This window comes from Podarcis melisellensis, assembly GCF_964234715.1.
Source record: "Podarcis melisellensis genome assembly, chromosome: 2".
In the NCBI taxonomy this organism is placed as follows: domain Eukaryota; kingdom Metazoa; phylum Chordata; class Lepidosauria; order Squamata; family Lacertidae; genus Podarcis; species Podarcis melisellensis.
In genome coordinates this window covers 33,068,683-33,081,895 of record NC_138529.1, presented here as the reverse complement: position 1 = coordinate 33,081,895, position 13,213 = coordinate 33,068,683, and the positions used below count along the sequence as shown (strand labels likewise).

Genomic DNA, 13,213 nt, shown 5'->3' with positions numbered 1-13,213 from the left:
AGATAATGTGTGAGAGATTCAGTGTTTTATAGCTTGTGGTGAAGAGGAGTGAGTTCTGGGTAAATATAACTATACCGAGTAATTTAAAAAATGCAGAGATCTTGTTAAAAGGAGATGTAGATGATGCTCGGGGTGTATGAGGTGCTAGGGGAGGGGCAGTACCTCTGGTGGGGGGACGCATTGTGCTCGTTCTGTTTGTCCACTTTTGGTCTCCACCCTGCACCCAGTTCTCACTTGTGGCTCCTAGAAGCTGTCAGCATGTAACAGCAGGCACATCCTGGGAATGGCTTCAACTGGCTGGCTAAACCAGGTGAGGGTAACCGCAGAGGCGGAGCAGGGTGGGGGCAGTGGGGGTGGTCTGCCCCAAGTGTCATCCCTGAGGGGGCGTGACATCGCCTTGGGAGGTGCCCCCCCCATGCAGCTCTTTGCCGCTGGCACACCCCTCTGGGATGTGCGCTGCCGCCACTAGCTCCGCCTCTGCCCATCCCTATGGGTGCCACGCCATGCCGTGCTGCATCCCCCACCCCTATGGGCAGTTCACCCTGCCCCTGGGCGCCCCGCCCCAGGTGCCCAAGAGGCTTCTTCCCCCACTGGGGTAGCCAATGGGTCTCAAACCCTTGTTGAGTTAGGGACTTCCCCTGCATGTGAAGACAGGCTCTGGCTGATTGAGCAGGCAAGACTGCTAGTGGTTCCAATGGTAAAGAAGGTGATTTCTGCAGGTGCTGCAGAGGGAAGTGAGGAGCAGGTGGGGCTCATCAACCTGGGAAAGGGACCCATCCAGGAGAAGGAAGACTCTGATCCTCCTTAGGGTAGTGATAAAGCGGGATATCAAATCCAAACTCATAATAATAATAATAATAATAATAATAATAATAATTTATTATTTGTACCCCACCCATCTGGCTGAGTTTCCCCAGCCACTCTGGGTGGCTTCCAACAAAGATTAAAAATACATTAAAATGTCACACATTAAAAACTTCCCTGAACAGGGCTAACTTCAGATGTCTTCTAAATGTCAGGTAGTTGTTTATCTCTTTGACATTTGATGGGAGGGCGTTCCACAGGGCAGGCGCTACTACCGAGAAGGCCCTCTGCCTGGTTCCCTGTAGGTTTGCTTCTCGCAGTGAGGGAACCACCAGAAGGCCCTTGGCGCTGGACCTCAGCATCCGGGCAGAACGATGGGGGTGGAGATGCTCCTTCAGGTATACTGGGCCAAGGCCATTTAAGGCTTTAAAGGTCAACACCAACACTTTGAATTGTGCTCGGAAATATACTGGGAGCCAATGTAGGTCTTTCAAGACCGGTGTTATGTGGTCTCGGCGGCTGCCCCCAGTCACCAGTCTAGCTGCCACATTCTGGATTAGTTGTAGTTTCGGGTCACCTTCAAAGGTAGTCCCATGTAGAGCGCATTGCAGTAGTCTAAGTGGGAGATAACTAGAGCATGCACCACTCTGGCGAGACATTTTGCGGGCAGGTAGGTATTGCTCTGCTTTCCTTTCGACCACATCAGCAAGACTGAGAGGGGGGGTCTTTGTCATCTGGGCAGCCCAGTACCCCCATACATAATGCGCAGGCTTGTGCACCAGGGAGGTCGCTTTGGTGCTCCTAACACAGCGATTTGACCACCCCCGAGGGAAACTCCATTGTCTCTCTCTCTCTCTCTCTCTTGGGAGAGAGATGAATACCAACAGCAACAAGATGATGCTCCTGAGACTTCAGGCTGCTATATGCACCTCCCAGCTACATATCAACAAAAATGTCCTCCTCAGGGACAACCATAAACACAAGGCATGCTGCATCTCACTGCGAGAACAGGATGCTGGACTAGATGGGCCTTTGGCCTGATTCACCAGGGATCTTCTTACTGGCAAGATGAAGCAACAATATTGTCAATTCACTTCTTTATTATGCATCACTCATTTCATGCAGTTATAAGATTTTTGGCAGCAGTGCACAGAAAGTGAAGCGAACAACGCTCCCGGTTTCTTATTTGGCCAAGTTAAATTGCTCATGCCCAAACTGATATTGCTCTTTAAACTCATATTGCTGATCATAACTAGATGTATAAATTAGACTAATTCCACACATGCTTACTTTGTTTTCCTGGAGTTGTCAAATACAATAGAGCTCATGGAGCTTCTGAGCCTTTACTAGTTGCACAGAAGGAAGGATTTTGCCTGTTGCTGCTTCTCCCAACATAGGCCTGGAGATGATATCCCTGACAAAATTTAGCCCTTCTTGTTCTTTTCCTGGATTACCTGATGGCAGCGCTAGGCAACTGGCTCCGGCTGTTGCCATTTCAAGTTCCCACAATGCCTCTGTTGCTCTGGAGCATTGTAGGTAATTTATTCCTGGACAAAGACACCCTTTTCAAGTTGATGAACCCCCTTGAAACCCTGGCAACTGCCCAAGGATGGCATGCATTGATGCCAGGTCAGAAAACATGCCACCCAGTGAAGACTTGGAAAACCAGTACTTCAGAATAATTGGTTTTGCAAGGCTCAGCTAAGTGGCAAATTTTGTCCTGTTTTCACATATTTCCAAGAATGATTTGCTTTGACATTAGTAATTTAATATCCAACAGCATTAGACATTCTGTCCCACGGCATTTCCTGACCATATACAACTTAACTGGTGGTAATGTAGTGCAATTGTATCACATGCATCGATTATGTGATCTAGTCTACAAAAATGCCATGCTCCTTGTTCCACCACAAAGGCCAATAATCTGTAATTCAGCGTGTCCACTGTATGATAATAACAGCTAAAAAGATGACAGATAAAATCAGGCGGGTGTAATAAAGCCCTCTCTCCACAAGGGCCATTGTTTTATCCCACGCGACTGATCCAGGGTCATCCTGGCGTTCTTCTAGAGAGAGATGTTTCTTGATCTGTTGCAGTTCCATATTCAGATGTTTCAGAAACACCAAGCTGTCATCTTCACTGTCTTTTGCTGGCAAGGGAAATCCATCTGCCGGCTGGTTCTCTTTGGGGCACCTGTCTCCTGTACAGATGAAAATGAGGAGGATATATGTTAATCTGTTATGTTTGGGAACAGACATTGTTTGAGAATAAAGGAATGGAGAGTTAAAGAACTGCTTCTTTGATTCCAAATTCTGGCATATGGTTCACTGGAAGCCGTGTTGGACGTTTTGCATCTGTTATAACGCAATGTGAAGCAACATACCTTCACCTTCATTAAAACAAATGCCAGTTATTTGATTCCAGACAGGGCCTGGGTTTTCCTTGCAAGACTCAAAGTGCTGGAGAAGACCATGCAAACCAAGAAGGCTCTTGCAGTGCAATTCTATGCATGCCTACTGAGAGCTAAGTTCCACCATCAAGTTTACCGTAGTTGAATGTTCTCCCAGATAAGTGTCTCAGCCTTAAGATATGCAGGTTAAATGGCTCTAAGAGCAATATTAATACTTTCCTGTACGTAATGAATGAAGAAGAGCTTGTATCTGATTTAAGCTTATTTCCACTTTCTATATTGCATGGAAGGGATCAGATGTGACACATCTGTGGCTTAACAGAATGAATGAAACTTGTGAAATTGACCAGACCTTAGATTAATATGGATTGCTTCCTTCCACACTTACTTATTTGAGCTATGCTGACAGCCTGACGCCTCAGGTCCATTTCACACATTACTCAGAAAAGAATACAAGCTTGTTCCAACTGCACATTCTGGTGGGAGATGTACACTACTTGATGAATTTATTCTAAATCTGTTTATTCTAAATCTGTTTAATAAATCAATCAGTAAACAAATTCCAGCTCTCCAGTGGGTGCATCTCAATTATTTGTTTTTCTTTTTAAGAGTGTATACAGTGGTACCTCGGGTTAAGAACTTAATTCGTTCTGGAGGTCTGTTCTTAACCTGGAACTGTTCTTAACCTGAGGTACCACTTTAGCTAATGGGGCCTCCCGCTGCCGCTGCGCGATTTCTGTTCTCATCCTGAAGCAAAGTTCTTAACCCAAGGCACTATTTCTGGGTTAGCGGAGTCTGTAACCTGAAGCGTCTGTAACCTGAAGCATCTGTAACCCAAGGTACCACTGTACTCAAATCCTGCACATACCCTTGTGCAAAAAGATTTCTTATAGTAATGGATGATGGTGCTTGATATCTACACCCTTCTTGGGCTTTATAGGTGCCCCACCTCCTTACGGTAAATTGTTGACATTTTGGAAAACGCTTACCTAAATGGGTCACTGGGCTCTCGCATTCCTCTTTCTTCTTGCTCAGGATTCTATTCATGAGTTTATTCCCCTTGAAGGATGGCAACTTTGGTCTCTTCTCTCTGAGATAGAGTACGAAAGCATTCTCCAAGATACCAAGGACCAGAAATACAAACATCCCAGTGAAAAAAGCGGCTGCATTGAAGAAGAAGAAACACGGGTGGTGAAAAGCTAGCACCCCTCAGAGGTCTTTTCTTTAATGTGGGAATGGGGAACCCAAGGACTCTTCCAGTGCTTAAAACTCTCAGTGGGCCAAGTCCTTATCAATAGGCTTGCCCTTTGCTCTCCTTGAGTGTCTGCTTGGCTAGAATGTGTCCTTGAATTCAGAAGTGGCCTAGTGTGGTGGAGCTGCCTCTTTCGCATTCCAACCGTGACATCACTTACCAGTTACTGTCAGGGAGAGAGAGGAGACAACAGAGAGGGGCAGTCTGGGGTGAGTGCATCAGCAGAGCCTGTCTGGCACTCCTGCTAGTGTACTTGCACTGCGTCAAGCTCCTTCCCTTCCCTTCCCAACCCCTTCTCTCCCTCCTAGGAAGAAGGAAGGTCTGGAGGGCAGCAACATGAGAAAACAGGCCTTTTCTGCAGTGGCTCCCTGTTTGTGGAATGCTCTCCCCAGGGAGGTTCACCTGACACCTTCATTTGTTGTTTAGTCATTTAGTCGTGTCTGACTCTTCCTGACCCCATGGACCAGAGCATGCCAGGCACCTTCATTATACACCTTTAAGCACCAGGTAGACCATTCCTCTTCAACCAGGCCTTTGGCTGATTGACGTCTAATACCCTTTTAAAATTCAGGTAGGTAGCCGTGTTGGTCTAAATTGAAAACTATGGAGAGAACTAGTCTGAATAGAGATAGTGGATTCTTGTCTCATTACATATGCTATAGCTATTTTTGGTCATCTGTATACTATCCCTTGCTTTTTCTTGTAGGATTAATTGCAGTCATTAAAAGTCATCAACAGTTTTACCATACCCATTGAGTCAATCACCCATCTCCTACTACCCTTCTGAGAGGAATCACACCCCACTCTCCCATTATATATAAAGGTCTGGTGACTTCTGTTTCAGTGTATCTGAAGAAGTGTGCATGCACACAAAAGCTTATACCCGGAACAAACTTAGTTGGTCTCTAAGGTGCTACTGGACAATATTTTTATTTCTTTCGCCCTTTTAAAATGTGTTGTGGGATGGGATACTATTGGGTTGTTTTTGTTTTTATTATGTATTTTCTTCTTTAAAAAAATATATACCGTATATTGTGATTTATTTTGTGAACTGCCTTGGGATCTACAGGTAAAGGGAGGCATACAAATGTAATACATAATAAAATAATAATAATAATTCACCTTCAAGCTGGAAGATAGGGATAATAATACTGACCGACCTTACAGGGTTGCTATACGATTTGAAAGATAATATATTTGAAGTGCTTTGACTATATTAAAGTGCTAAACAAATTGCTAAGGTGGTATTGTTATTCTATTTTTGTACCGTGCAAGATAATGATGATTCACAAAATGTACCTCCAACTAAAAGTTAGTTACTGACCCAGGGACCTGCTCACTAACTAAACCACAATGTGAATTAGTCCAATGAAAGCAATCAAAACTATTTGACAGACCCTAAGTGTTCAAAGGCTGCCGGCGCTGAAATAAGACATGCATAAAAGGTGGTTTACCTATGACTGGTGGATTATCCGATGTTGCGGGTAGCATATCATTAAGAATCATTGACAAAAATGAGATTTGAAGGATCAGTGTCATTTTGAAGGCAATCTTTTCTCCAGGAGAGGCAGATGCAAAAGAAATAGCCATATCCAGCAAGAAAAGAGTTAAAGTTGGAAGGATCAGAACCAACACATACAAAATGGAGCGCCTCTTCATAGAAATCTGTCCAAAAAGGGGGGGAAATGAATAAATAAAAACGAAGATTACAGCAAAGAATGGAGCTCTCTTTTCAGTCTCATTAGTAGCATACATTCATTCATAGTCCTTATTCTTAGCAACCCATTGGTGGGTGGGACCACCGTCTTCCCTCTTCCAAAAATGTTTCAGAAGGAAAAGTGGGATATAAATGTAATATTAATAACAATAACAATTGTAGGAAACAATGGAGCCCCTGGCAGGACCTGGAGTGGGATCAAAATAGCTGCTGGAGAAACCCTGAAATAGGTCCCCATACCACTGAGGGATTTACCATTGAAGGAAAACAAAAGGTTTCTCTGTCTGTAATGGCCTGGCAGGCAAAATTTCAATAATCAGAACTTGATGGCACCAGGGCTGTGGAATACCTCCCTCCTTGCTGAAATACAAAAGGCCTCCATCAGTGTTGGCATTCCACTGGCTCCTGTAGACATACCTATTTAGGCAAGCATTCCTCCCAAATGAACTTCTGATTTATTGTGTTCCCTGTTGGTTTAGCCGTGTTTTGTTTTTAATCGAAGTGTCCATCATCAACATATTTCAAAGAACACTTGCATTCTTTTTTAAGAAATGAAAATGAGCCAATAACATACTACCCTTTTAAAATTTACCTAAAATCTAAGCAGCAGTTCTGAAAATAAGTGTGGATTAAAACTCGTAAGCATGAAAAACAAACACTAGCTACATAGGGGGAGATCTTTTTCTGTTTCCATGTTTTTTTAAATGTATTAGAAGCCAAATACCTCATAAGTGACAGCACTGAAGTTAATTATATCATATTCCATGATGTGCTCTATGATCCTCAGCTCCTCAAACTTCCATTCCCCACTGGTCAAGTAATTTTTGCGACTATCTTGGTTCGCCTTCTTGGAAGATTTGTTGCTCACGATTATCATTTCCTTATCTAGAGGCAGTAGAAGAGAAATGATACGGAAGGTTGTTACTTCAGGGCAGTATAGAAAATCACAGTCACATCCATATTAGGTCTTCCTTTTAAGGTTGTGTCATAACTGTTCCATCTTGTCCCACAGTTTGCTCAGTGTGTGAATTAATCCCCGGTGTTTCATCACACCAAAAATGGTAGTGATGTATCAGTAGCACACACATGGTCAGCCTCCAATGGGAGCAACTCTGAATTAATTTTGAGAGGCAACTTTGACCATTGGCAAGGGGAACAAACATGCAGGGAAGAGTGATAATGGAGAGAGAGTGAAGAAAGATGCAGAAAACAGGGAACAAGGGCACATTCAGAAAAACACAAGCGGAGTGTATAGTGGGGACCTCCTGATGAAGGGTGGATAAGAAATACAGCGAACAAATAATAATGGCTTGTTCCCCATGCTAGTCCTACTTCACATCGACCCATTGAAAGTACAGTGGTACCTCAGGTTACAGACACTTCAGGTTACAGACTCCGCTAACCCATAAATAGTACCTCAGATTAAGAACTTTGGTTCAGGATAAGAACAGAAATTGTGCAGTGTGGCAGCGCGGCGGAAGCAGCGAGAGGCCCCATTAGCTAAAGTGGTACCTCAGGTTAAGAACAGTTTCAGGTTAAGAACGGACCTCCGGAATGAATTAGGTTCTTAACCTGAGGTACCACTGTAATGGACTTGACTGCATCTGCGGACGGCGCCGGCTCCCAGCCTCTAGAGTGAGATGAGCGCACAACCCTAGAGTCTGACAAGACTGGCCCGTACGGGCAGGGGTACCTTTACCTTTAACCCAATCTTATCTTATCTTACAATATAATAAAGTTGTAAGGCTGTCATCATGCTGCAATTGGAAATGTAGGCATTTTTTGCTTCTTAACACATCTGCGGCCTTGCCATAAATGTTGGGGAGGGGTGGAACAAACAGGAGAAAATCTCCTCTTCATCCATTCCTGCCACCCCCACCCCCATGCTGCTGCTCTGAGGTGCAAAAAACACCTGCATTTAAAAACGCAGCCATTCTTGTTTCTTTCCACAGCAGAAACCATGCTCCCTTTTTTGGCAACCCCATTGGAGTTACGGGTTGGTGATGTGCAAGGGATGGGGGTTGGGCAAGCTGTTAGGGCTTTGGGGCCATTGGGAGAGCTGTGGTGGGATTGGGGGTTGGATGAGGTGTAAACGGAGGGGAGTTGGCAAGCTGCGTAGGGTTTAGTGGGGTTGGTGAGCCACACAAGCTGGGCTGCAGCCCTTGGTTACAATAATTGCCGAGATAGGTGGAAAAGGGGGTGAAGTGTGGTGGTTTGGAGTTCAACATAAGAGTGGGGTGCAAATTGGGGGTGTGCATTCAAGAGGGTACAAATGAAGAGAGAGAAGCCAACTATCGTGCCAGTTCAACAAAATACATGGTTTTACCTGAATGTATCGATGACATTATGCTTATGTTGCATTTTTGTTGATCGAAAGGAAACGCATGGACATCCAGACTGCAGGATGAAGTCAGTCGGTAGGCTTGAAACATTTGAATGGAACCGTCGGCCGATACATAAGCAAAAGGGCTCTGTGTGAACTTGTCTTCATCTGCCCTAAAGATAGTGTATTGTAATTAGGAAAGCTTTGCATTTTGCACAGATTAGATAACCCCTAAGTCTGGCCCCTACATGGGAAGCCTCATTGTTATTCATAGAACTGTAAAGTTGGAAGAGACCCCAAGGATCATCTAGTCCAGCGGTTCTCAACCTGTGGGTCCCCAGATGTTGTTGGACTACAACTCTCATCATCCCTAAGCTCTGGCCTTGCTAGCTAGGGGTGATGGGAGTTGTAGTTCAACAACATCTGGGGACCCACAGCTGAGAAAGGCTGATCTAGTCCAACCCCCTGCAATGCAGGAATCTGTTTGCTCAATGTGGGGCTCAAACCCACAACCCTGAGATTAAGAGTCTCATGGTCTACCAACTATTTGTTGGAACAACCAACTAAGGCAGGGATTGTCAGCCTGGTCCCTACCGCCCACTAGTTTCAGGATTCTAGATGGGCGGTTGGGGGTTTTGCGGCAAAAGTTGAATCCTCCTTCCATCGAGCACTGGTGGGTGGTAAGGAAATGTTACCATCAAGAAAGATGCATTAGTGGGCAGTAGGTACAAAAAGGTTGACCACCCCGATCTAAAGGGTCAACATGTAGATATTGACTTCATGACAATAATAAAACATAAAATATAACTGAATAATGATATAAAATACTTATAACAAACAAATAATGAATCAAAACTTGCACAATTTTCTATTTTTTTTCCATCTCATCAGCGGGAAACTGGGGGTGAAGAACAAGCAGAATGTGGACGAGCCCTTAGAGCAAACTCTGTGCCAAGAATACGTGAGGCAACCTGAACTCCGTCAAACAACGCAAAATTCACAGGTTCTTGCCTTAGCCCTGGCAATGGTGTCTGCATTTGTGCTCAGCCCCCAGCCCAGTGCTGTTAAACCTCTGGCTATCATGGCAGGCAGCCTTCTCAATGCCTTGGAATAGATATGGTAAAGTGGTTTCAGTACATGGCTGCACCAAAAGCAACCCTGTGAATTTGCCCTGAAAATGCAGTTTGGAAACACATTCACCATAGGATAAAAGCAGCATTACCGTTCATCTATATAGAGGTCTGGGGTCCAAAAAAGGTTCACAGGCAAAGTGATATTCGTAATGTTACAGAAATCCAAGGGATTCCATGAGACAAATTCATTGTCCCAGAACTAGAGAAAAGAAAAAATATATTACTTACAATAAAATAAAATAAAATCATGGATCTGTTTGCTATTTACAGAGAAGAAAGAGGCCCTCACCACATACATCCAGAAATAGAATGTGACCACCTGCAATTTTTCTTGCTGCAAGGAACAAAAAGGGACAAGATTAACACATTATTTTCCTCCTGTCCTAGAGAATTAACACAGAGACAGATATACTGGTCGTACAACTGGAAGGTGGGTGGGTGGGAGATGGATGTCCCTCTTTAAAAATCCACCTGTCCCTAACTGGCTGGTGCCCCTGCCTGTCACACACAGCTAGAATTGAAGCTATGAATCCAGTAAGCAACTGTTCTGCAGTTCCCCCCAACAGTTTGCAATTGTAAGGCAACACCCCACATCCAACCTCCCTTCCCTTTCTTTGCCCCCTCCCCAGTATTTGTGCTTAGCCCCATCACTGGCAACCAACCATGCAATGATTATTCTCTCTTACCACTGAAAGGATGGACACCAGGGTGAAGTCTAGTTGAACTTCTATAGGCTTTTCCCAATTATTCAGAGGTATGGTGTATAAGAAGAGATCCTTATTAGAAGAGATGTTCAGGTACTCAGCCACATCGTGGTACCTACAATTCTGTTTCTGGGTGGCTTCTGGAGTGGGGACAATATGAGAAGATGAATGTGTCAGTATGGTAAGAGTCAAAAGTCCTTGTTCTGTTCTTGTTTACAATTTATTACTTGCTCTTCAACCTAATGTTCCAGGTTTGGTTATGCTGGGGAAATATTGGAGTTCAGTACCCAATACCCTGTGGGTTCAGCCTAGATGGCCAACAGAATCCGGACACCAATTGTTAGTCAAATAGGACATTTATTTAGATATTGCAAGGCTGGTTTCACACAGCCTCAACCAGCAAGTAGTTATGGATAGCACACCAAATATGAAAGAAGTATACACATTTATACAATTACAAGCACAGGGAAGCAAAGGGGCTGTTATGTCCCTATATGGCAATACGTCTTTCTACTAGCTTATACTGGTTTAACCCTCCCTCCTTTTTCCTCAACAGTTACAGCTATAGCTCCTGCACATCCTTCTCGCGTGGTTCTCCTGCAAACACAACCTTCACATTCCAGCCTTCACTGGCTCAGCCTTTTCCTCATACATTTCAATTCCCCTTTATTCTTTTATAATGTTATTCTCCCTTCCAGTTACAATTAAAACACAACATTATATGAAAACACAACATTAAAAGCAGTTTAAAGAAACTTAAGAATACGAAAATAAGGCGGATGCTGAAAAGATACATCACAAGTGTCAAAAGCTGCAGCAAAGAGGTGCATCTAGGCAGAGTCAGACAGTATCCTTTCTCTCCTCTTCCTTTGCTGTATCCCATTATTTCAAAAGCCAGTGAAGTCGAGAAACTGCTGCCTTTCATTCTAGTATCCATCCTACCTTCTATAAGGTCTCTTAGTTGATTTGTCAGCTATTAAAGCTAGAGAGAGAAGAAATGGTTTTACCTGGCACCCAGGAGAGTAGAAAACTAATCATAACAGCTCTCCACATTCTTCTCTGAGAGTAGAACCAAGTGTCTTTAAGAGAAGAAGCAATAACCTGCTAGGCTGCTAAAGTTGCAGCGGTGAGGAAGAGCCACATTTCTGTGTGAAATTGAGATCTCTCCTGGCTGTGGGGTAATGCATTTCACATCTCTGGTTTTGAATCTCATTTCCATGCATTTGCTGGTAATGATATTTTCTCGTAACTTTATTGGCTCTGCATTAGCATCTGTATATTTCTCCCTGTTGGGATCACCCAACTAAAACATTTGCTTTCGCTTCCTCTAGATTTGTGTTTAATTAAGGATCTGGCTTCCCATTAGTGTGCATTACTTACTCCTCGTTGAGGTCCGGATGTTTCTTTCCAGACAATTATGAGTTGTTCTTTTAATGCACTCTTTGCAAATGTTGTTAAGACAAATATTGTAATTAGATATCAGGCACTACACTCCTGCCTCTTTGAAAATGCAACACACTTCACTTAGTAAAATACACAGTAGGGCCTGAAGGCATATCAACCCTACTCACATATATCTACGGTGTTTAAACCCATTGGTGTCTTCAAATGATCCTGGGAATTGTGGTTGGGTATAGATGCTGCCAAAATTCTGTGACAGAGCCATGGTTCTTGGACATAACTACAGTTCATAACCTCCAGATGTTGACAAACTGCAACTCCCATTGTCCCTAAGCTTTGGCCATGCTGGCTGGGGCTCATGGGAATTGAAGTCCAGCAGCATCTGTAGGACCACCAGTTCTCCATCCTTGACTTAAGGCCATGCTTCACATCCTTTTTTTTAAAAAAAACCAACAACAACACCTTCCCTTCGTGATAGCATAAAAATTCCCTACCCCTTCTTCAAACTTAGCTCCCCTAGTTATTTTATTTGAATTTTCAAAAGTGTTGAAATATTGCACCTCTTATTTATAAATACTATCTTTGGCTTCCTCCCAAAGAATCTTGAACTCACAGACCTACAATTTCCGACACCCTCAAGAAACTACAGTTAGCAGGGGAAACTACAATACTGAAATATAAAAGTATGAAATGTGTTATTTGGGAAGGCAAGATTATATGCAGCTTATTACATGACCAGCAAGTCATCACTAGTGCACAGGTAGCTCAGAATTATCTCACAAGCAGTGTGGCGTATGATATACGAAGCACAGCAGCATGTCATGCATGGTGGAGTTAATCGGTTGCATGTTTATTTGTGCTGTTCATCTTCATGAACTTTGAGAACTTTCAACTTACCACAAGCTATCACTATTACATATCAAATCATCCTCAATTTAAGGCAGGAATTCTTTTTTGTATGTGCAGCTGGACATAAGATGTGGAAAAGATTGTGCAGTTGGAAAAACTGGGGTGGGGAACTACATATGCTAAGTGTGGGTGTTTATTAAGCATTTAAAAGACAAGCAATGTCAGGGATGATAGATACACAACTTAGATGAACTCAGTTTCCCTACTTACACCACCCACATCATATTAAAACGACCACCTTTTTTTTTTGCCAGAACCACCTCTACTTCATCTTCATCTTCGGCTAGGTAACTCCTCATCAAAGCACTCCTGTTTTTGCACCTTAGGTACTGATTATTCTGGGAAGTACGTTGAAATAAGACAAAATGTGCACAGGTGGCTCCAGCTTTGAAGGAGCTCTTGGCAAAATGTCTCCTCATCTTACACCAATGGCTTTTCTCTGATGTACCTGGATAGCAGTCTCCAGAAGTTACCTTGTAAAATTCCCACAATGCCTCCAATGAGGCATTGCTCTGGGGAATTGTGGGAAATTTAAATGGCAACTCCTGGACCCAGACACG

General features: G+C 43.5%; 2 protein-coding genes across 2 annotated transcripts in view; one reads left to right on the top strand and one right to left on the bottom strand.

Annotated features, from left to right (window-relative positions):
- The window catches only part of LOC309361593 (uncharacterized protein), a gene marked incomplete at its 5' end in the record, with an annotated part of 28,523 nt that extends 17,127 nt beyond the window's left edge, over positions 1–11,396 (bottom strand). Inside the window, 9 exons of the mRNA XM_081896669.1 lie at positions 2,738–3,004; positions 4,204–4,377; positions 5,921–6,131; positions 6,908–7,068; positions 8,510–8,679; positions 9,729–9,838; positions 9,929–9,973; positions 10,326–10,483; positions 11,351–11,396. Coding sequence (XP_081752795.1) covers positions 2,738–3,004; positions 4,204–4,377; positions 5,921–6,131; positions 6,908–7,068; positions 8,510–8,679; positions 9,729–9,838; positions 9,929–9,973; positions 10,326–10,483; positions 11,351–11,396 — 1,342 coding nt within the window. The remainder of the gene's footprint in view (positions 1–2,737; positions 3,005–4,203; positions 4,378–5,920; positions 6,132–6,907; positions 7,069–8,509; positions 8,680–9,728; positions 9,839–9,928; positions 9,974–10,325; positions 10,484–11,350) is intronic.
- The window catches only part of USH1G (USH1 protein network component sans), a 162,559-nt gene that overhangs the window by 2,016 nt on the left and 147,330 nt on the right, over positions 1–13,213 (top strand). The gene's annotated exons all lie outside the window — the stretch shown is intronic.